We start from the raw sequence: 24,802 nt of genomic DNA on the forward strand, positions 1-24,802 counted from the left end.
CTGTATAGACTCACCGGATCCATCCGTCCGAAGGGATCCCCCGCATGCGTCATAATGATTCGACGCATGCGTGGAATTCCTTATATGACAGCGTCGCGCACGTCGCCGCGTCATAATCGCGGCGACGGCGCAACGCGTCATCGCCAGAGGATTTCGGCGCGGATTTCGATTCGATGGTGAGTACACTCCATCGCATGGAAATCTGCGGAAATCCTCGAGAGGACACGTCATCGCCAGAGGATTTCGGGGGATTTCGGTTCGATGGTGAGTACGCATCGCATGGAAATCCGCGGAAATCCTCGAGAGGATTTATCCGTGGAAACGGTCCGCTGGACCGTATCCGCGGATAAATCCTCCCGTGTGTATGGGGCCTTACAGTTGCCACCAGAGCAAAAACTTGAGGAAAGTCCTCCAAAGGGGACGCCCATCACTGACAAATCTGTTTCTGTTGACTTTAGAGAAATTTCTGTCTCCAAGACAAGAACTAAAGGGAAATCTCCCTAGCGACACAGGAAGCAAAATATAACCTGATAGGGGTTTAATTCTGTTTCTACCATATCCAAAAACAAAAAAATGTAATTGGCAGCTAATAAAAACTGGTATAAAGATATCTCGCTTCGTGAAAGGAGAAATTCAGTAGCCAGTAAAACGAGGATTATATCTGCTGATTATCAGAGCTGGCAGAGATTCTTGCAAATGGGATGAAGAGGATTAGAAGTATTTAGGTGACGTCTTGCACTTGTAGGTTTAATCGTCTGAAACTTTCATGCTCCTTCTTCTTCGGTGGGACTGGGCCACCAGCAATCGGTGTAGCTGCCTTCAGCCAATTACCCTTTAATGACGGAGCTATTAATAACTCAGGAAAGAGTAGTCGTTGCGTCGCCTCCGTCTTTAGGTTAGGGTGGCAAACATGGAAGGACCACAAGTAATGAAGTCACTCGTGGAATGAGGGGAGGCCCCAAACATCTTTCCTTGATTCTGACAACCACCTATTGAATTTCCCAAGATATCCACTCTCTGCCCGCTGCAAACATGGCACTGATGAAGATTAGATTTAACCAGAGGAAAAGAGTCAAGTTGGCTCAGGGGTTATGGCTGATGAATTGGTGCTGTGTATTAGCTGGCATAGCCCTTTTCACCATGGGAATATTCCTAAAAATCGAGCTCAGGAAGAGGAGCGAGGTGATGGATAATGTTGAAAGCCATTTTGTGCCCAATTCTCTCATATTAATCGGTGTGTTGGCTTGTTCCCTCAATGCGTTTGCTGGGAAAATCTGCTACGATTCCCTGGACCCTGCAAAATTTGCAAGGTGGAAGCCTATGCTGAAACCTTATGTGATTATCTGTCTGCTGTTTAATATCTTCACCTTCTTCATCGCTGTGATGTGTCTTGTGACCAGGGGGTCCTTGGAGAGTACTCTGGCACACGGATTAAAGAATGGCATGAGGTACTACAAGGACACGGACACCCCAGGCAGATGTTTCATGAAGAAGACCATCGACTTGCTCCAAATTGAATTTAAATGCTGTGGGAACAATGGCTTCCGGGATTGGTTCGAGATCCAGTGGGTCAGTAACCGATACCTGGACTTCAGCTCTAAGGAGGTGAAAGAGTAAGTAGATTTTAGTTTTACTAAATGCTATAAAAACACAAATAGCACCCCAACTGCTAAAGGTTTTCTAAGTCTCAAAACTTGCCATCCAGATGCTTAGACACAACCGGAATAAATTATTGTAATTGTTCTTAAACAACTCCTTTTTAAAATTATTTTCTCTAATTCAGTAGTTGTTAAAGGAGTTGTAAAGGAATTTTTTTTTGGCCTAAAATTAATGTCTGCAAGGTAGACAGAATAGTGTAATGATTCTGTTAAAAAACTAGTAAATACCTATTAAATTCCTTCATCTAAATCACCTCCGGCATTCTAGTTTCTCTTCTCTCATTCACTTCCTGGTTTGCATCGTTCGTTCATGTAAGAACTACATTTCCCAGTATGAATTGCGGCACGCCCAGTAATTCACACCTCCTTGGAGTCTCTAAGGCCTCGTACACACGAGGAGACATGTCCGATGAAAACGGTCCGCGGACCGTTTTCATCGGACATGTCTCCTGGGAGCTTTTGGTCTGATGTGTGTACACACCATCAGACCAAAATCCCCGTGGACAGAGAACGCGGTGACGTAGAAGACACCGACGTTCTCAAACACGGAAGTGCAATGCTTCCACGCATGTGTCGAATCAATTCGACGCATGCGCGGGATTTCGGGACGCGGGTTACACGTCATAACCAGCGGACATGTCCGATTAGGTGTACTAACCATCGGACATGTTTCCAGCGGACAAGTTTCTTAGCTTGCTAAGAAACTTTTGTCCGCTGGAAACCTGTCCGCTAGGCCGTACACACGGTCGGACATGTCCGCGGAATCTGGTCCGCGGACCAGTTTCCGCGGACATGTTTGACCGTGTGTACGGGGCCTAACACGTAGAGAGCGTCCTGCCACACAGATGTAGTTCCCAGGAGTGGGCGAGCACGTTACTGACCACCGCAGTAAAGCCTCCCATCACGGTGGTGAGTAACAATCCGACAAGCAGGAAGTGAACAGAACAGAGAAGAAATAGAGCAACTTCTGAGCAAAAACGAACAATGAGGAAGTGAAAAGAGGAATGTCTGCAGGTAAAGGATGCTTATTATGAAAAAAAAAAATCCTTTACAACCCCTTTAAGTTCTATCCACTTGGAGAAAGTTCTCAAAATTGAATGCAGTTTGTTAACAAAAGGGAGAAAATTTGATATTTGTTCATCAAAAGGTCATACTGATTGATGGTATACAAGCCTGAATGATGACTGTATCTGTCATGGGTGAAGCAAGATCACAGTGTTGTAAAATAAATTAAGTAACAAATCAAATTTCTCTATCATTAACCCATTCCACCATTGCTAAGTAATCAGTAGTAGGAAAGCAGCAGCTTTGGCACCTTTCATTGAATTCACTGACTGAATAGGAAATGGAGCTATCAGCATTGTTGTGAGTTTGGACCCTGGAGATCAGTCATTTCCAACCAGGGATCTTTGGAACAATAGGGTTCCTCCAAAGGTTGCAAGGGGTTTCTTGAGATGTGGCTGATTGACCTCCCACCTGATGGTGCCTGCATAGTTCCAGGTCCAAAGCCACTTGGCAAAGCCAGGATCATGATTTTTTTTAGTTGTCTGTAAGGATGGCATCATTCCTATTGGCAACCAATGTAGGTGGAATTTTTCTTATTGACCCCAATAAACTATTTTTAGTAATACTTCATGCAACACTTTCGAAATCTCCTGAGGAAGCTCTTTGAGAGAAACATGTAGAGTAAGAAGTGGTTGCACATGATATCTAAACGATATGCTTTTGTCTGAACATTTAATTGTCATTTTAAAGAAACCTTGCTTGATATTTAAATAACATTTATATTATAAAAAAACTTTTGTATAATCTTTTGGTACCTTTAAAATCCCTCCCTTCTCTCAAAAAATGTAGTTTTAGTAAGGGTTCTCTGAAATGTGGAAATTATTTTTGGAGTGCTCTGGGGTATAAAGGCTGAGAAAGTTTGCTGTAGATCCAAACTGTGCAGCTCTTTGCTTGCATTTTTCTGGTTCTTGGGGCACTATTCCTCCCACTGATGCTTGGGCATTTTCTTCTCCCACTGGCCACAGTCCAAGCCCCCCAAAAGTCTGAAGAAGAGTAAACTGGCCCTTTGTTTAGAAAGTTTGGAGACCCCTGCTCTGGATGATCATCCACAAATGGCTGCATCCAGGGTGAAGCCATGTCCAAATTAAGCATAGCATTACATTTCTTTCCACGACTACCATTATGAAGGCTTCACCACATTCATAAATGTGAATGTCTTTGTATGGAGCTCAGACTTAAACCCCATTGAAAATCTGTGGAATGTCTTGAAGACTGCATTCCACAAACAGCCACCATCAAATTTAACTGAATATGAGAAGTTCTGCAAAGAAGAGTGGGCAAATATTGCAAAGTCTAGTAGGGGAAAGAATTTACGCCGGCGTATATATTGATACGCCTCGTAAATTTAAATCTGCGCCGGCGTATCTTCTTTCTGTATTCAGAAAGCAAGATACGCCAAAATTAGGCTAAGATCCGACTGGCGTAAGTCTCTCACGCCGTCGTATCTTAGGGTGCATATTTACGCTGGCTGCTAGGTGGCGCTGCCGTCGATTTCAGAGTAGAACATGCAAATGAGCTGGATACGCCGATTCAGAAACGTACGTGCGCCCGGCGGATTTTTTTACGTCGTTTGCGTAAGGCTTTTTCCGGCGTAACGTTACTCCTGCTATATGAGGCATAGCCAATGTTAAGTATGGACGTCGTTCCCGCGTCGAATTTTAAAAATTTGACGTTGTTTGCATAAGTCGTTCGCGAATAGGGCATTGACTTTTTGCGACGTGATTAGGAGCATGCGCACTGGGATACGTTCACGGCCGGCGCATGCGCCGTTCGTGAGAAACGTCATTTACGTGGGGTCATGTTTTATTTACATAAAACACGCCCACCTCCTGACAATTTGAATTTGGCGCGCTTACGCCGGCAGATTTACGCTTTGTGAATACTGCACTTGCCCGTCTAAGTTGCGGAGGCGTAGCGTAAATAGGATACGCTACGCCCGCATAAACCTACGTCCCCCTACCTGAATCTAGCCCTAGATGTGCAAAGTTAGTAGAGACATATCCCAACAGACTAAAAGCTGAAATTAAAGCAAAGGGTGGTTCAACAAAATACTGACATAAGGGGGTAATCCTTTTTCCAACTCAGTGATTCTGTTTTTGATTTTTTTTTCTGACATGTTGGTGTTATATCTTTCATTTGGATGTTATAAGTTGCACTAGTGAATACAGCTGGATAACAAAAACTGTGCCTGTCTTCATTTCAGGCTGCAGAGCAACAAAATTTGATTCTTTTAAAAGGGCGTGACTCTTTTCTACACCCACTGTATAAGATTGGCACGTTAATTCAACACCAAGAGTGTTTATTGCTTGGGCATGAAGTTGAGAATTATGTGTGGCATTGGAATTAGTCCACAATTGACACTCACAGCCAACGAATTTATAAAGACATCAGCGCCATCATCTGGGTTGTTTATTGGGACACCATATATACTCTCAAGGTCCTTGCGCTTTGTTCTGTGTGTTACCTTTTGACTTCTTCTACCCTACAGCAGCAGGACTATTGGGGCTACTTCAGTCACTACTGGCCAGTAAGGTTTAGCGCCTTGGTATATCGTTTGTGTTGTCTCTTATAGATACTAATAAGGGATTGCCTAGACAATATTTGTGAAAGTCGGTTTAAGAAGTGCAGTGTAAGCAGTGGACATGCTGCTGTGAGATATATATAGTCCAGAGCTGGGTGATTAGCTCATTATTATCCGTGGTTAAGGGGTGGGATATGCGGATTAATCCGGCAGTAAATACACACAATGCATTGTGCTGCGGAGGAGTTGCTACATGCTGAGAGAATAGATGGAGAGTATATTAACCCCTATGGATGGGCCATAAATGGCTCAATCTCACCCCAATCTGATCACATAAGATGCATGGATAAGGACTGGGCCCTGGAGTGCTACACGGGGGGTGGCAAAAATGTGCAGCTACAAAAGTCAGAACAACTTGTTATTGTTCACTTGGATTTTTTAGCGTGTTGGGAAATCTCAGTGTGAACTTTATTTCTCCTAATTAGAACATAAAGGTGTTAATTGAACGTTCCACACTTCCATCAAAGAGTGAGTGGTGTGAGCCAGGCAGGCGTTACAGGGGACAGGCGTTACAGGGGACAGGCGTTACAGGGGACAGGCGTTACAGGGGACAGGCGTTACAGGGGACAGGCGTTACAGGGGACATGCGTTACAGGGGACAGGCGTTACAGGGGACAGGCGTTACAGGGGACGGGCGTTACAGGGGACGGGCGTTACAGGGGATGGGCGTTACACACATGCGTTACAGGGGACAAGCGTTACAGGGGACAGGCGTTACAGGGGACAGGCGTTACAGGGGACGGGCGTTACAGGGGACAGGCGTTACAGGGGACAGGCGTTACAGGGGACAGGCGTTACACACATGCGTTACAGGGGACAAGCGTTACAGGGGACAGGCGTTACAGGGGACAGGCGCTACAGGGGACAGGCGTTACAGGGGACAGGCGCTACAGGGGACAGGCGTTACAGGGGACAGGCGTTACAGGGGACAGGCGTTACAGGGGACAGGCGTTACAGGGGACAGGCGTTACACACATGCGTTACAGGGGACAAGCGTTACAGGGGACAGGCGCTACAGGGGACAGGCGTTACAGGGGACAGGCGTTACAGGGGACATGCGTTACAGGGGACATGCGTTACAGGGGACAGGCGTTACAGGGGACAGGCGCTACAGGGGACAGGCAAATGCCTTCTTGCCTTTCAGTCTTGAGAGACATCTAGTCTTATATGGGTAGCTTTAGACTTGTGTATATGGACATTCAAGTCCTATCCAGTTAAACCAGTGTTTCTCAATTCCAGTCCTCAGGCCCCCCCAACAGGTCAGGTTTTCAGGATTTCCCTCAGATGAAAAGGCTGTGGTGATTACTAAGGCAGTGAAACTGATCAAATCACCTGTGCAAAATAATGGAAATCCTGAAAACCTGACCTGTTGGGGGGGCCTGAGGACTGGAATTGAGAAACACTGAGTTAAACCATTGCATGAAGTTAGGCTCAAAACTTGAATGTATATTACACGAGGACAAGGCTGGACTGGGACAAAAATTTGGCCCTGGACTTCATCCAGACTGGCCCACTTTGACAGGTCTCTCCCATGGTGGCCGGACAACTCCCGCACCCCCCGGCCACCCAAGCCCCCTCTCCCCCTTCACTAGCCACTAGCCGTTCTACTTTATTAGAGTAGAATGGCTGGTACTGATACTCTGATAGGCAGTACCAGTGGGAAAGCTAGACATTTCACCCAGGGCAAAGAATCAGTTTGGTGCCCCCCCTTATGGGACAAGATTAGGCAGAAGTGAGAAGCTCCCAGGCCATAGCTGTTGAGTCAGCTGTCTGTCCCCTCCCCCATGCTCCTCTGTCCTCCCCCTGCTTCTTTGTCCCCCCGGGTAAGCGCTGCGGGGAGGGAGAGGAGGTGAGCGCTGCGGGGAGGGAGAGACAGAGGAGCAAAGGGGGTGGCGGTCCACTGAGCCATCGGCCCACTGAGCCATCGGCCCACCGGGAAACTCCCTGTAGTCCCAATGGCCAGTCCATCCCTGCACGAGGACTGGTCTTAGGGCTCAATAAGGGAAGTACACTATATTGTCAAATGTATTGGGACACCTGCCTTTACACACACATGAACTTTAATGGCATCCCAATCTTAGTCTGTAGAGGTTCAAAATTGAGTTGGCCCACCCTTTGCAGCTTTAACAGCTTCAACTCTTTTGGGAAGGCTGCCCACAAGGTTTAGGAGTGTGTCTATGGGAATGTGTGACCATTCTTCCAGAAGCGCATTTGTGAGATCAGCCACTGATGTTGGAAGAGAAGGCCTGGCTTGCACTCTCCGCTCTAATTCATCCCAAAGGTGTTCTATCGGGTTGAGGTCAGGACTCTGTGCAGGTCAAGTTCCCCCACCCTAAACTCGCTCATCCATGTCTTTATGGACCTTGCTTTGTGCACTGGTGCGCAGTCATGTTGGAACAGGAAGGGGCCATCCACAAACTGTTCCCACAAAGCATGGAAGCATGAAAGTGTCCAAAAAGTCTTGGTATGCTGACGCCTAAAGAGTTCCCTTCACTGGAATTAAGGGGCCAAGCCCAACCCCTGAAAAACAACCCCACACCATAATCCCCCCTCCACCAAATGATTTGAACCAATGACGTATCACCGGTGTGGTCCAGCGTCCTACGTCACTTCCACCCAGTGGAGCGCAGCTAGCGTCCCTGCTTCCACTTTCATCTTATTCATCTGTTTGCACCTACACACTTTAAAGTGGAGTTCCAGCCTTTTTTTGTTTATTAAAAGTCAGCGGCTACAAAAAGTGACTTACCTGTTCCATGGTCCAGCGATGTGGCCGCCCAGAGCGTCGCTCCTATCCCCGGTCCTCTCCTCAGCGCCTCCATTGCCACTCTGGGCACCCGGCCGTGACAGCTTTCGGCACGCACTGCACATGCGTGGGTCACGCTGCATTCCCGGAGTGGACAGGCGATCTCCTGAGACTGTCACATGTCCCAGGAGATCGCCTAGATGGAGGGGCCACCTAGGGGCAGAGGAGAAGTCGCCTAGACATCCCATAGGTGGAAGTAGGAAGTGGGACAGGAAGTCCCAGTCCTACCGAAGCCCCAACCCCCCCCCTCAAAAAATTAAATGCCAAATGTGGAATGTAAGGGGGCGAGGAGTGCCAGCATCATTGGATCTACTTCCTGTAAGTCCAGGTCATCCTGGAACCTCGGCCTGTGACCGGACAGTGAAAGGAGAAGGAGCACAATAAAGAGCTCATCTCATCACACTGATATCTCCTTCTATCTGCATGCTTCGTGTCAGCACATGAACTGATTGGTTCCATGTACGGCTTCTTCCTCTCACACTCCAGCCCTGGAGTGATTGACCGAGGCTGATACCAGTCAAATGCAGGTTCTTACACAGCTTGCAATAAAAAATAAAACAGTTCAGGCATCATTTACTAAGCCACTTAAAATGATTATTATTTTTATAGAGGATTTCTATAGCGCCAACAGTTTATGCAGGGCTTTACAATATAAAAGGGAGACAATACAGTTACAATACAAGAAGAGCTTACAATCTAATAGGGTGGGACAAGTGGTACAAAGGGTTAAAACTGGGGAATGACCTGGTGGATGTGATAAACGATTAGTTGGAGGCGTGTTAGGCTTCCCTAAAGAGATGAGTTTTCAGGTATCGCCTGAAGACAGCCAGAGTAGGAAATAGCCATACAGATTGAGGTAGAGAGTTCCAGAGAATGGGAGAGGCTCTGTAGAAGCCCTGGAGATGAAAATGGGAGGAGGAGACAAGGGAGCTAGAGAGCAAGGAGGTCTTGAGAGGAGAAGAGAGGACGGGTTGGGTGATATTTAGAGACAAGATCGATGATGTAGCTCATGGTAGAGTTGTGGATGGCTTTGTATGTTGTTGTTAGTATTTTGAATTTAATTTGCAGGGTGATCCGAAGTAGGGTTGCCACCTGTCCAGGATTCACCCGGACAGTTCGGGTTTGGAATCATGCGTTCAGGTTTCAGAGCGCCTGAAACCCGGACACATTATTCAGACCAGACTATGGCTTCCCAGCAGGGTTGCTGGCTACAGTTGTGTAAGTCGAGATTTTCTGTTACACTCTCTTTCACACTGCCCAAAGCCAGCACTAACAATTACCCCTCCCCCACATAGACCGGATAGGAGAAAGAGCTTGATCTGCTCCTCTTCCTCCCACCCCTACAACTCTGTGTCTGCCCACACTCCAGCAGCCTCAGCTACATCTGAATGAGAGGTGCTGACTGCCAAGGGGTGAGTGAGCTCACTATCCACCCACCATTGTCTGTGACTGAAGTCTGACCCCTTCTTCTCTCCTGCCTCTGAGTACACTAAGGTAATACAGTTTTCTCAGAGCACCCCTTACATCAGAGTTCCCCTTTACACCAGAGGCCACAGTGTACCCCCTTACATCAGAGTCCTCTCCGTACATCAGAGTTCTCAGTGTCCCCCTTAAATCAGGGTTCCCAGAGCATCCCTTATGTCAGTCCCCAGAGTTCTCCCTCACATCAGAATCTGCAGAGTCCCCCCTTACAGTGAAAGGGAACTCTGCGAGTTCAGATGTAAAAGGGGAATGCTAGGGACTCTGATGTAAAGGGGGACTCTTGTGATTAACCACTTAAGCCCCGGACCATTTTGTTTCTAAAAGACCAGGCCCTTTTTGCGATTCGGCACTGTGTCGCTTTAACTGACAAAGTGCGACGTAGCTCCCAAACAAAATTGGCGTCCTTTTTTCCCCACAAATAGAGGTTTCCTTTGGTGGTATTTGCTCACCTCTGCAGTTTTTATTTTTTGCTCTATAAACAAAAACAGAGCAACAATTTAAAAAAAAATTCAATATTTTTTACTTTTTGCTATAATAAATATCCCCAAAAAATATATTAAAAAAAATTATTTTCCTCAGTTTAGGCCGATACGCAATAACCGTTTATTGATCGGTTATAGCGTCTACAAAATAGGGGATAATTTTATGGCATTTTTATTAATATATATATTTTTTTACTAGTTATGGCGGCGATCGACGATTTTTATCAAGACTGCGACATTATGACGGACACATCGGACACTTTTGACACATTTTTGGGACCATTGTCATTTTTACAGTGATCAGTTCTATAAAAATGCACTGGTTACTGTGAAAATGACACTGGCAGTAAAGGGGTTAACCTGGAGAGGGCGTTAAGGGGTTAAGTGGGACCTAATGTGTGTTTCTTACTGAAGGGGGGCGTGGCTTGGCGTGTGACATCCCTGATCGTCGTTCCCTATGGTAGCTCACTAGGAAGCACGGGGAGAGGTTTGTTTACACTTACCTCTCCCCGTTCTTCAGCTCTGTGACCCGATTGTGGGACACCAGCGGCGAACGGGTTCGCGGTCACGGAGCTCAGGACCGCGATGCGCCGCCGGAGGCGCGCGCGCGACCCACGGCTGGGCTCTTAAAGGGCAACGTACCTGTACGTGCTTATGCCCAGCCGTGCCGCTCTGCCGACGTATATCGGCGTGAGGCGGTCCTTAATCGGTTAACTTCATATGATTACAAATGTTATTTAATTGCAATATATATGTATAGTTCATATTATAAAAATAGATTGCTGGGCGCCGCTAAAGTGTTTGGATTTGACTTGAAGGAAAGGTGGCAACCCTAATCGGAAACCAGTGGAGGGATTGGCGGAGAGGGGTGGCAGACACTGAGCGGTTTGTAAAGTAGATGAGTCTGGCAGCAGCATTCATGATAGACTAGTACAAGTACAAATTTTAGGAACTGCAACCATTTTTATACCCTCACATTTTTAGGGGCTCAACTGTAATTGGACAAATTAATATAATCAGAAATAAAATGTTAATTTTTTATATTTTGTTGAGAATCCTTTATTGGCAATGACTGCCTGTGTGGAACCCATGGACATCCAAAGACTGGGTTTCCTCCTTTCTGATGCTTTGTCAGGCTCTAACTGCAGCTATCTTCTGTTGTTCTTTGTTTGTGGATCTTTCTGCCTTCAGTTTTGCCTACAGAATTGGGATGAGCCGAACACCCCCCCCCCCCCCCCATTCGGTTCGCACCAGAACCTTCGAACGGACCGAACGTTCGCGCGAACATTTAGAACCCCATTGACGTCAATGGGACTCGAACGTTCGAATTCAAAAGTGCTCATTTTAAAGCCTAATATGCAAGTTATTGTCGGAAAACGGGTTCGAGAACCCGGGTCATGCCCCAGGGAACATGTATCAATGGAAAAAAAAGTTTTAAAAACGGTTGTTTTTTCTGGAGCAGTGATTTTAATGATGCTTAAAGTGAAAAACAAAAATTGAAAAATTCCTTTAAATATCGTACCTGCTGGGTGTCTATAGTATGCCTGTGAAGTGGCACGTGTTTAGAACTGTCCCTGCACAAAATGAGATTACGATACAGTAAGAAAAAAGTAATTTAAAACTGCTTGCGTCTTTAATGTAATGTCTGATCCCTGCAATATGGATGAAAATCATTAAGAAAAATAGCATGGGTTTCCCCGCCCCCCATCCCTCACGTCATTACCAGCCCCTTTGGCCCTATATACTTTGAACAGCAGTATACAGGCGGTGCAAACAAGACAGGGACTGTAGGTTTGTTGTTAAGTAGAATCTGTTTGTAATTGTGAACTGGTACTTTTTTAAAGTGTAGCTCCAGCCATAAAATCAATTTTTAAGCTTTTCTGAAAACATAGAGAAGGGTTATCACCCCTGTAACATTTGTTTTGCTGTCTGTGTGCATCTGTTCAGAAGATTGCAATTCACTTTCTGTCCCAATGACAAATTATTTTTTTAAAATGTTTTTTTTTTTTTTACCGAAACAATTATTGGTGATAAAGCATCAGTGGACAAGAGGCACCTCTTACAGAAGGGAATTTCCCTTCCTAGGGGTAGATTTCCTCTCACTTCCTGTTGTCTCCTTCCGTTTGCAAGTAGGAGTCGTTTTTGTTAGTTGGATGTTTGAAAGTAGGGGCCTGCCGTATATAATCTGCATACATTTGGGCCCTAGGTGTTGGTGTTGCCACAACACTGTAAGCCCTCACAGTTAGTCTTGGTGGGCGGCGAGCGCTGGAACGCCCTGCTGTGTGAACTATTATATCAAGAACTCTAATTACTTGCCATTGTTGAACAGTGGTAGAAAAAATGGGCCTTTGGTGCTGGTGCCACAACACTGTAAGTCCTCACAGTTACTCTTGGTGGGTGCAGGAATGGGCCCTGCTGTGAAATATTATATCAAGAATTGTAATTACATGCCCTTGTTGAAAAGGGGCAGAAAAATTGGGCCTTTGTTGGTGATGGTGGTGCTGGTGCCACAACTCTGTAAGCCCTCACAGTTACTCTTGGTGGGCACAGGAATGGGCCCTGCTGTGAAATATTAGATCAAGAATTGTAATTACATGCTCCTGTTGAACAGGGGCAGAAAAATTGGGCCTTTGTTGGTGGTGGTGGTGGTGGTGCTGGTGCCACAACTCTGTAAGCCCTCACATTTACTCTTGGTGGGCACAGGAATGAGCTCTGCTGTGAAATATTAGATCAAGAATTGTAATTAAATGCCCCTGTTGAACAGGGGCAGAAAAATTGGGCCTTTGTTGGTGGTGGTGGTGGTGCTGGTGCCACAACACTGCAACCCCTCACAGATACTCTAGTTAGAGCGCAGGAATAAGCCCGCTGCAAAGTATTGCATCAAAAATTGTAATTACACACCCCTGTTAAACAGGGGCAGAAAAATTGGGCCTTAGGCACTGGTGCTGGTGCCACAACACTGCAACCCCTCACAGATACTCTAGTTGGAGTGCAGGAATGAGCCCGCTGCAAAATGTATTGCATCAAAAATTGTAATTACACGCCCTGTTAAACAGGGGCAGAAAAATTGGGCCTTAGCCACTGGTGCCACAACACTGCAACCCCTCACAGATACTCTAGTTGGAGCGCAGGAATGAGCCCGCTGCAAAGTATTGCATCAAAAATTGTAATTACACGCCCCTGTTAAACAGGGGCAGAAAAATTGGGCCTTAGCCACTGGTGGCGGTGCCCAGAACCAAAAATGTTCTTACAAGCTATCAGCATGATCATTGAGGAGGAAAAGGATAGTCACTCAGCATTACAGGATAGTCACTCAGCATCAGCATAGGCAGTCTCCAAGGGATCTGACATTTCAAAAAAAAATATTCACTTACATCAGCATCAGGTGCTTGGTAGCTGGTGGTGATCCAAGCCAGATTCATTTTTATGAAGGTCAGTCGATCGACCGAGTCGGTGGAGAGGCGCACCCTGTGATCGGTTACAAAGCCTCCAGCAGGCCAGAATTTGGCGAAGAGCGGACGTATAGCTACGGGCTCTCGCCCAGGAGAGCCGACCTGCCGCCGTATAATGACGGTGCGCGGTCGGCTAGTAGTTAAGACCTTCTGCCTTTTTAACCAGTTAACCCCCGGACCATATTGCTGGTCAAAGCCCAGGCCACTTTTTGCGATTCGGCACTGCGTCGCACACAGCTCCCGGTCCTCGCTCTGTAACGAGCGATCGCGGGTGCCCGGCGGCAATCGCGCCCGCCAGGCATTTGCGCCAGGATCAGGGACGAGCCCCTATTGGCTGCTGGGAGAGATGACGTATAGCTACGTGATCTCGCCCAGCAGAGCCGACCTGCCGCCGTATAACTGTGGCGGCTGGTCGGCAAGCAGTTAAAGAGCAACTTGACTCCTCCCCTTCCTTACCTGATTTACTGGGTACTCACCTGCCCAGTGAATCCAGCCTCGTCCTGCAGCAATTCAGGTGTGACGGCCGTTGTTCCACGCCATCATCTTGGTTCTCTTGAGTTGACTGCCTCTTCCGAGTTCAGGCAGCCCAGCCAATCTGTGAATTGGCTCCTACTGGGATATGTGACAAGTTTATCCCACAGAGCTGCTGAAACATGGAGGTGGGACTGACTAGAAAAAGTTAAAAAATAAAAGAAATACACCCCCCCCCCCAAGAAAAAAAAAACACTCTGTTATAATGGCCTTCAAAGCAATTTTCAGAGTAAAGCTCCACTTTAAAGTATAACTAAAGGCAATTTTTTTTTTCAATTTTGGATAGAGTGTAGATGAATTAGAATCAGTTTTTATTGCTTTCTGTGTCCCCATTAGGGAGATTCAACCTCTCTATTAGTCCTGTGTACCATTATAATTGAAAGTGTAAGTAAAAGAAAATCCCACATTATGGGGTTTCCCGAAAACAGTAATAGAGGGGAAATCTTCCAATGGGGACACTAGTTCTGGTGACCTGGGGGTCCCCAAGGAATTCCCTTAATTTTCAGGGATTTTCCCTCACTTTCTGTTTGGCTATGGGACAGGAAGTGAAGGGAAATCTCCGCAATAGGACATAAATAGCGGAAAAAAATGTGACAGGGGTAATAATCCTTCGTGCTCTATCCAAAACGAAAAAATAAAAGTTTTGCCCATAGTTCTACTTTAAATGTTTTTTCACTTTAAAACCCGACACACAAGACACAACAGTAATGAAGTAAAACAACAAGTCAGCTCAATGGATAGCATGACTTATCCAGACTAATAGTCCATCATAGAAACGGTGGGTAGTGTCACATTAGAGAACCAGGTGGAATATAAACATTTTGATACAGTCCATCGTCCAACTGGCAAAAGAACAAAATGTGAAAGGCATATAAATCAAAAATATAGCATGGACCGTTATCAAGTCCAGCAAAGTGGTCAATCTACAATCTACCTGGTATATGATATCAATACACCAAATAAACATTTGGTCATGTTGTACTAAAAATCTAAAGAAAAAGGAAAGATAAGAAGAGAGAAACCAAAAGGGAGGGGAGGAAAACGGAAGGGGAGAGAAAGAGGAGGAAGGGGGAGAGTAGGAATGGGAAGGGAGCTGGAATGTGGTAGGATCTGGGAGATCGAGACGTGCCAAATTAAAATTATTTAACATAAAGAAGAGGCAAACTAATAAGCGAGATAACGGGGAGAACAATGTCTCAAACCCACAACACAGGAAATCCGGATGGATGGCTTGGGATGACCCTGCCGGGGTCGAGAGCATAGCTGCGAGGGAGAAAAGTGGATCCAAACACACCATAAGACCATGTACTTGTTGAAAGTGTCATTATCAAGGTTCATTAGCATTATGTCATTCACAGTAGAAACCCACAAGGATAATGGCGGTGTAGTTTCAGTCTTACAATATAAAGGGATGAGCTGACGTGCTGCAGACAAAAAGAAATGGAGAGGGGTCCTTTTCTGGGACGCCATAGAGCCAGGGATCATAGAATGAACAGCAATCTTAAACCAATTTATTGTATCTTGTGTATGTTGCGTGTGCCTGCTTTTTTTTTTTATACGTTTTTTTTTTTTTTTTTTTAAAGAAGCTTTTGGTACAAAAACAGAGCCTATTTGGGCTTACCCAGGCTCGAAACATATACATGAAAAAACAAAACACTAGTGCCCGAACTGACACTAAACCAGTAGTACACTCCAATCATCACTTAGGATTCTAACCAAACGGCATGATTCGCTCACTCAGGCCCAGATTCTCAAAGGGCTTACGACGGCGCAACGCCATGTACGCCATCGTAAGTCCTAATCTGGGCCGTCGTATCTATGCGCCTGATTCTTAGAATCAGTTACGCATAGATATCCATTAGATCCGACAGGCGTCAGTCTCTTACACCGTCGGATCGTAACTGCATATTTTTTCTGACCGCTACGTGGCGCTTCCGTCGAATTCTGCGTCGAGTATGCAAATTATCTAGATACGCAAATTCACGAACGTACGCCCGACCGACGCAGTAAAGTTACGACGTTTACGTTAGGCTTTTCCCAGCGTATAGTTGCCCCTGCTATATGAGGCATAAGTGCGGCGTACCAATGTTAAGTATGGCCGTCGCTCCCGCGCCGAAATTTGAAAAAGTTACGTCGTTTGCGTAAGTCGTCCGTGAATGGGGCTGGACGTCATTTACGTTCACGTCGAAACCAATGACGTCCTTGGGGCGTACTTTGGAGCAATGCACACTGGGAAATTCCACGGACGGCGCATTCGCCGTTCGGCAAAAACATCAATCACCTCGGGTCACAGTAGATTTACATAAAACACGCCCCCCTGATCCAAATTTGAATTAGGCGGGCTTACGCCGGCTGATTTACGCTACGCCGCCGCAACTTATGGAGCAAGTGCTTTGAGACAGCACTTGCCCGTCTAAGTTGCGGAGGCGTAACGTAAAGCGGATGAGGTATGTACCAGATGGAGAATAAAGTTCTCCACTCCATAAATTGAAAACCTATATGATCCATAGTGGATGCTCTAACAATAGTTTAAGACACAAGGGATTGATCTGTTTAACCCAGAGGTCCTTGGTCTGCATTGGTAGAGGGGGCCTCAATCCAAATATGCCACACTTTATGGAATTTTTTAGGGCAACCCCTTGATTGGTATGTGGCTTTCTACAAAGGTAACTGGGAGTTAAATAATTGTTTGCACTGTGATTAAAGGGGTTGTAAAGGTACAATTTTTTTTTCCTAGATAACTTCCTTTACCTTAGTGCAGTCCTCCTTCACTTACCTCATCCTTCCATTTTGCTTTTAAATGTCCTTCTGAGAAATCCTCACTTTCTGTTCTTCTGTCTGTAACTCCACACAGTAATGCAAGGCTTTCTCCCTGGTGTGGAGTGTTGTGCTCTCCCCCTCCCTTGGACTACAGGAGAGTCAGAACGCTCTCTACATTGCAGATAGAGAAAGGAGCTGTGTGTTAGTGGGCGTCCTGACTCTCCTGTCGTCCAAGGGAGGTGCGAGCACGACACTCCACACCAGGGAGGAAGCCTTGCATTACTGTGTGGAGTTACAGACAGAAGAACAGGAAGTGAGGATTTCTCAGAAGAAATAAGGACATTTAAAAGCAAAATCAAAGGATGAGGTAAGTGAAGGAGGACTGCACTAAGGTAAAGGAAGCTATTAAGGGAAAAAAATTGTACCTTTACAACCCCTTTAAAGCGGGGGTTCACCCCAAAAAAAAATTCTAACATTACATTGAGCCGAGTTGTGAGAATGACATTATGCTGACCTTTTTTATTTACTTGCCGTACATACCGTTTTATCTATATTTTCACCGCGGCTTCCGGGTATGTAATCTGCGGGACTGGGCGTTCCTATTCACATGTTAATTGATTGACATGCTTCCGACCGGCGCATACAGCTCTTCACAAGTTGCCGAAAGAAGCCGGACTGAGAGTCGGCTCTATACGGCGCCTGCGCACCGACGTTCGGCTTCTTTTGGTAACTCGTGACGCGCTGTATGCGCCGGTCGGAAGCATGTCAATCAATTAGCATGTGAGTAGGAACGCCCAGTCCCGCAGATTACATACACGGAAGCTGCGGTGAAAATATAGATAAAACGGTATGTACGGCAATAAAATTAAAAAGGTCAGCATAATGTCATTATCACAACCCGGCTGAATGTTATGTTAGAATTTTTTTTTTGGGTGAACCCCCGCTTTAAGTGGGAGCAGATGTAGTTTTCCACTGACTGAAGCACAATAAGCTTCTTCGCATTAAAATAAAAGTAGTCCAAGCAGGGTTCTTGGGGCTCTGCGGCGGGATAGGGGATCCACCAGACCCTGCAGACAGACCTCCACTGACTGAGGTATCTGGATAGTAGTTACTGAGCCAATAAATGATAATATAGCTGCACAAAACATTTGAATATGAGGACAAAGCCAGAAAATATGGATACAATCCCCTGGATCTGCTGAGCATCGCCAGCATGCCACAGAGATGGAGGGATATATGCTGTGTAATCATGCAGGAGTGAGATAAATTCTGTGTAGAATTCTAAATTGTATGAGTCTATCCCTAGCTAAAGTGTGTCTACTTTGTAATATCTTTTCTGTAAATATTTCTCACACTGTTTTTATTTAAAAATCATAGTTGAATTTCTGAATATTCTGCCTTAAAAGTAAGAACTCTGCCTCAATGAAGAAGCTACCATAGTGTAAATGCTGTTACATTGCCCTCTGGATGTGGCAGCGAATGATACAGATAATTTTTTATTGGTGCCAACAGCAGATTAAGCACTTGGTGGTGGTTGCCTTGTGTGTGTAAAGGGTTAACTGCTTAGTTGATTTTTGATGGTCACTCTCAGCCTGCTGGTTCTTGGATTGTTGTCCTCCAGCCTGGAATACCTCTGCACAGGGTAAGGCTGAGAGAATGTGACATTATGTATAAAAGATTTGTATTTCCTCCCATTACATTGCTTCATTTACCATGAACATGACTTATCAGCAAGAGAGTCAAGTGTCACATATAAGCAACGGTTTTGTGCTGCCCTAGGCCTGAATAAACTTGTGCACCCTCCTAAATTTAAACATGACCCACCCCTTCCTGTCAAGGCCACACCCTTCCTGATTAAGACCCGCCCTGTCACCTGTAAACCACACCCCTTCCTCTTTAGACTCCACCAACGCAACGCAATGTAAAACATTCCCCAGTTGGTCTTGGCCTATTGCGCTGTCACATACAACCACAGCTCAATTGTAAGTTGTCTATGAGTTATATATTCATATCACCATTTTATGTATATCTACCACTTCTCTTCCTAAGCCCCTCTTTTTCCAAATTCCCCTTCTTTTATGGATCTTTTATGGATTATTGCATCTGCTCCTGAAGATTGAAGTTATCCATGAAACGCGTCGAGCTATATAGATGCCTAGAGTACGAATTTTATTCAAGAGCATTATTCGACAACATGTTTATTATGCTATTGATTTTATTGGCCTCTACCAAGTTGTCTTTGAACCTGTTATAATACGTGAGCATAGAATTTGGACTGGTGGCTTCCCTCTTCCATGTTATCATGCTGTTAAAGCGGATCTCCACTCTAAAGTGGAGTCCCGCTGATCGGCACCCTCCCCCCTCCGGTGTCACATTTGACACCTTTCAGGGGGGAGGGGGGTGCAGATACCTGTCTACAGACAGGTATCTGCACCCACTTCCGGCCCTACGATACGGGCAAAAGACGGGTTTTTTCCTCGTTTCCTGTCCGTCCCCCGTTGTATGCTGGGAACACTTGGCTCCCAGCACACAGCGGGAGCCAATCGGCGGGCGCAGCGCGACTCGCGCATGCGCCGTAGGGAACCGGGCAGTGAAGCCGGAGCACTTCACTTCCTGGTTCCCTCACCGTGGATGGAGGGGGGAGCAGCAGGGTGACGAGCGATCGGCTCGTCATCTGCTGCGATCACCGCTGGACTCCAGGACAGGTAAGTGTCCTTATATTAAAAGTCAGCAGCTGCAGTATTTGTAGCTGCTGGCTTTTAATATGTTTTTTTAGTGGCACATCCGCTTTAATGTCATGTACTTTTCATGATACCTACTTATATTTATTATTATGTGATTGTTATGCCAAATAAACCTTATAATCATGCTACTGGTTCATGTTATGTTACTATGTACACATACCTCCCAACTTGTCAACTTCAGAATGATTTCGTGGTGGATCGGAGTTGTTGAGCGGGGGGGGGGGGGGGGGTTGCGGGATTTATCGCGAAAAGCGGGACCGCAGGATTTACCACGAATGGCGGTAATCGGGGGGGGGGGAATCGCGGTACAATAGCCGCGAATTGCTGGACATTAACGCGAAATCAGGGACGGTTGGGAGGTATGTGTACATTCAATAACACTATGTGATTGGGTTATCTACCACTATATACCCACCAGTCACTTTCTGTTCATGTTGTTCAATTCGGCCGCATGCTTCATATAAGGTCCCAAACTCCTTTCCATGCCGAGCTTATCAGTCTGTTGCTTTTCTTTCACTGTCCAATCTCAGGGTGGGGGAAGGACAAACCTCTTAGGCCTCGTACACACGACCGAGAATCTCGGCGTAAATGAAACGTTGTTTTCCTTGACGAGTTCCTTGTCAGGCTTGTCGAGAATCCTGACAAGCTTTCTTTGCGTACACACTGTCAAGACAAAATCTTGTCGTTCTCAAACACGGTGACGTACAACACGTACGACGGCACTATAAAGGGGAAGATCCATTCCACTGGCGCCACCCTTGGGGCTGCTTTTACTAATCTCATGTTACTGCGTGTTAGTAAAAGTTTGGTGAGAGACAATTTGCGCTTTTTAGTCTGTTACAGCGTGACGAATGTGCCGAATCTCCATTATGAACGCTACTTTTACCGAAGGTGCGCTCCCGTCTAATACTTTATTCTGAGCATGCGCGGGTTTCTAAGCATACACACAAACGTGTTTCTCGTCGTAAACCAGCCCGACGAGAAACACAACGAGGAAATTGAGACTCCCGACGAGAAAAAAGAGAGCTGTTCTCTTTTTTTCTCGTCGAGATCCACGACAGCTTTCTCGACGAAAAACATACACACGGCCGTTTTCCTCGGCAAAAAAAGCTCTGCCACCAAGTTTCTTAATGGATTTTGTCGAGGAAAGCGGTTGTGTGTACGAGGCCTTAGTGTTAATTAAAGTTTTTGTAAACTTTTAAATGTCCTTATTTCTTCTGAGAAATCCTCACTTCCTGTTCTTCTGTCTGTAACTCCACACAGTAATGAGAGGATTTCTCCCTGGTGTGGAGTGTCGTGCTCGACCCCCTCCCTTGTACTACAGGAGAGTCATGACACCCACTAACACACAGCTCCTTTCTCTATCTGCAACGTAGAGAGCATCCTGACTCTCCAGTAGTCCAAGGGAGGGGGCGAGCACGACACTCCACACCAGGGGGAAAGCCTTGCATTACTGTGTGGAGTTACAGACAGAAGAACAGGAAGTGAGGATTTCTCAGAAGAAATAAGGACATTTAAAAGCAAAATGGAAGGATGAGGTAAGTGAAGGAGGACTGCACTAAGGTAAAGGAAGCTATTTAGGAAACAAAATTGTACCTTTACAACCCCTTTAAGCCAATATGTATTCTTCTACATATTTTTGGTAAAAAATCGCAATAAGCGAATATTGATTGGTTTGCGCAAATGTTATAGCGTCTACAAAATAAGGGATAGTTTTATGGCATTTTTATTATAAATATATATTTTTTTTTACTAATAATGGCGGCGATCTGCGATTTTTATCGTGACTGCGACATTATGGCAGACACATCGGACACTTTTGACACTATTTTGAGACCATTGACATTTATACAGCGATCAGTGCTATGATTACTGTGCACTGATTACTGCACTGATTACTGTGTAAATGACACTGGCAGGGAAGGGGTTAAGTGTGTCCTAGGGAGTGATTCTAACTGTGGGGGGGGGGGGGCTGGGCTACGAGTGACACGACAGTGAACACTGCTCCGGATCACAGGGAGCAGTAGATCACTGTCCTGTCACTAGGCAGAACAGGGAAATGCCTTGTTTACAAAGGCATCTCCCAGTTCTGGAGCTCCATGACACGATCGTGGGACACCGGTGGACTTCGACTCCACGGGTCCCGCGGGCACGGTCATGAAGCTTGCGGTGTGTGCGCACGCCCACACACGCGCCCGCTCTGCAGGATTTTCAAAGTAACGTACAGGTACGTTGCTTTGCCCACACAAGCCATTCTGCCAACGTATATCTACAGGAGGCAGTTGGCAAGTGGTTCATTTGCAGGGATTTCCTCTCACTTCCTGTTTGACTATGGGACAGGAAGTGAAGGGAAAAATCTCCATAATGGGACACAGATGGTGGACAAAATCAGAGTTATAACTCTCCCTTAAGCTGTCTAAAATAAAAACAAAGACACATTTTCATATACAGTAGTTCTACGTTAAGAGTGGAAGTGACCCTGGAAGGTTTTATCCACTGTGGAGACATAAGCACTCAATGACCTACCATACAAATGGGTGGTCATGGTACTCAGGTGAGTTCTCTGGTATGGTGGTGGAGAATCACGGTTGATAAGCACAGGAGACAATAAAAAATGGAATGATATTATTGGAGGATATCTTCACAGCACAGAGCAGTTATATTCTGGACACTTTATCAATGCATGGGCTCTTTAATATATTTGATGTTGTATGATATTTATTGGTTGTGAATAAGGCACATTTTAGCGCTGTATATATGATAATTAATATTTTTTGGGCACTAACTCGTAGATCCGCTTATCTTTGCGCGGGCGTAACGTATACGATTTACGTTACGCCTCCGCAACTTAGACGGGCAAGTGATGTATTCTCAAAGCACTTGCTCCGTAAGTTGCGGCGGCGTAGCGTAAATAGGCCGGCGTAAGCCCGCCTAATTCAAATGTGGAAAAGAGGGGCGTGTGTTATGTAAAATAACCATGACCCAAAGTGATTGACGTTTTTCACGAACGGCTCATGCGCCGTCTGTGGACATATCCCAGTGTGCATTGCTCCAAATACGCCGCAAGGACGTATTGGTTTTGACGTGAACGTAAATTACGTCCAGCCCCATTCACGGACGACTTACGCAAACGACGTAAAATATTCAAAATTTGACGCGGGAACGACGACCATACTTAACATTGGTACGCCGCATGTACGCCACCATATAGCAGGGGTAACTTTACGCCGGGAAAAGCCTAACGTAAACGGCGTATCTGTACTGCGTCGGCCGGGCGTACGTTCGTGAATTCGCGTATCTAGCTGATTTACATTTTTTCAGGCGTAAATCAGCGTACACGCCCCTAGCGGCCAGCGTAAATATGCAGTTACGATCCGACGGCGTAAGAGACGGTCGGATCTAATAGAAATCTATGCGTAACTGATTCTAAGAATCAGGCGCATAGATACGACGGCACAACTCAGAGATACGCCGTCGTATGTCCTTTGTGAATCTGGGCCTCAGTTTGGATGTTTGAATACAGCAGCTGTCTTATCGATCCTAGTGTTGGTGAATAGTGGTTATATTACACAATATTTAGGCATGGCTTCTGACTAATCATTTAACCTTCACATTTTTTCAATGCAGCCGGATTAAAAGTAATGTGGATGGAAAATTCTTGATTGATGGCGTCCCTTTCAGCTGCTGCAACCCCAACTCTCCCAGGCCGTGCATCCAGCTTCAGATGACCAATAACTCCGCCCACTACAGCTATGACCACCAGACGGAGGAGCTCAACTTGTGGACTCGGGGCTGCAGGGAAGCTCTTCTCACTTACTACACCAGTATGATAAGTTCAATGGGGGCCCTTGTGCTCCTCGTCTGGATCATGGAGGTAATAATAATGGAACTCAAAAACAGAATCTCCTTGTTTGCTATTTTTTCTTTCCTTGTTCTTTGCAGGATATTCCTTTAAGTCACTGATATGCAATTAGCGGACCTCCAGCTGTTGCAAAACTACAAGTTAAGTAAATCTTTGACCTTGGTCTGAAATCACGAGAATTTGCTTTTTTATGCTCCTCATGTACTGGAATATGCAATATATTAACATTATTCTTCGGAATAATTTGGCGTAGGGGCAGGGAGATTGGTTGCAAGAAAACCTTTGGAAGCTTTGTAGAAAAGGTGGGTACTGTCATGCAGGAGTGTTGCTAGACTCTGGCACCCAGAGCATGTGCTTGGGTCTTCTACAGAGTGCTTCAGGTCTCCTTTAATATATGAAGGTGATAAATTCTATCCAATATACAGTAGACACAGAGCCAGGACGGGGTTGGGCAGAAGGGCCGGCTGCCCTGGACGCAGCATGTATCGTAGGGAAGGGTATCTTGCAAGGAATAGTGACAGCCGCATCACTACTTCTATCAGCCCTGCTCTGAAAGCTGCAGGGAGAGGAGGATAGAGACAGGAGGAAGCGTGGAATCGTGTCAGAACGCGGTGACGTAAAACACAACGACGTGCTGAAAAAAACTAAGTTCAATGCTTCCAAGCATGTGTCGACTTGATTCTGAGCATGCGCGGGTTTTGAACCGATGCTTTTGTGTACTAAACATCGGTTTTGACCTATCGGTCAGCCGTCCATCGGTTCGATTTTAAAGCAAGTTCTAAAACTGAAGGACAAACGTCCGATGGGCCATACACACGGTCGGTTTGGACCGATGAAACTGAACTTCAGTCCGTTTTCATCGGTTTGGACCGACCGTGTGTACGCGGCCTGGGTGTGCTGTTTTTTTTTTTAAAATGATCTTTGATTAGAAAGGATCTTCTTTATTTATATCAATTACAGTGGAACCTTGGATTACGAGCATAATCCGTTACAGGAGAATGCTCGTAATCCAAAGTACTTGCATATCAAAGTGAGTTTCCCCATTGAAGTCAATGGAAACGAAAATAATTTGTTCCACATTGACTTCAATGGCATGCGCCAATGGGGCACTGGAGAGCCTCGGAAACAACCGGAAAGGCCCGAGGACAGCTCGGCTGACCTTGGCAAACCTCGGAAAGGCTCGGGAATGGAGTATTTCCGTGTCTTTCCGAGCATTTCCAAACGGTGCCGATCGGCTGAGATCGGCGCCGTTTGGCTCCGGAGGCCCCCCCCACCTCAGGCCAAACGCGGTACTGCACACCACATTGGTCTGAATCCTGCTTGTTTTGCGAGACAACACTCACAAACCGAGTTAGGATTTTTAAAAATACAGTGCTCGTATT

General features: G+C 45.9%; 1 protein-coding gene across 1 annotated transcript in view; it reads left to right on the forward strand.

Moving 5' to 3' along the window:
* Positions 1–755: 755 nt before the first annotated feature.
* PRPH2 (peripherin 2) overlaps positions 756–24,802 on the forward strand; it is a 30,430-nt gene continuing 6,383 nt past the window's right edge. Inside the window, exons 1-2 of the mRNA XM_040351503.1 lie at positions 756–1,613; positions 23,186–23,432. Of these exons, the coding sequence (XP_040207437.1) occupies positions 1,033–1,613; positions 23,186–23,432 (828 nt within the window). The 5' untranslated portion in view covers positions 756–1,032. The remainder of the gene's footprint in view (positions 1,614–23,185; positions 23,433–24,802) is intronic.

Source organism: Rana temporaria, chromosome 4 (genome assembly GCF_905171775.1).
Source record: "Rana temporaria chromosome 4, aRanTem1.1, whole genome shotgun sequence".
In the NCBI taxonomy this organism is placed as follows: domain Eukaryota; kingdom Metazoa; phylum Chordata; class Amphibia; order Anura; family Ranidae; genus Rana; species Rana temporaria.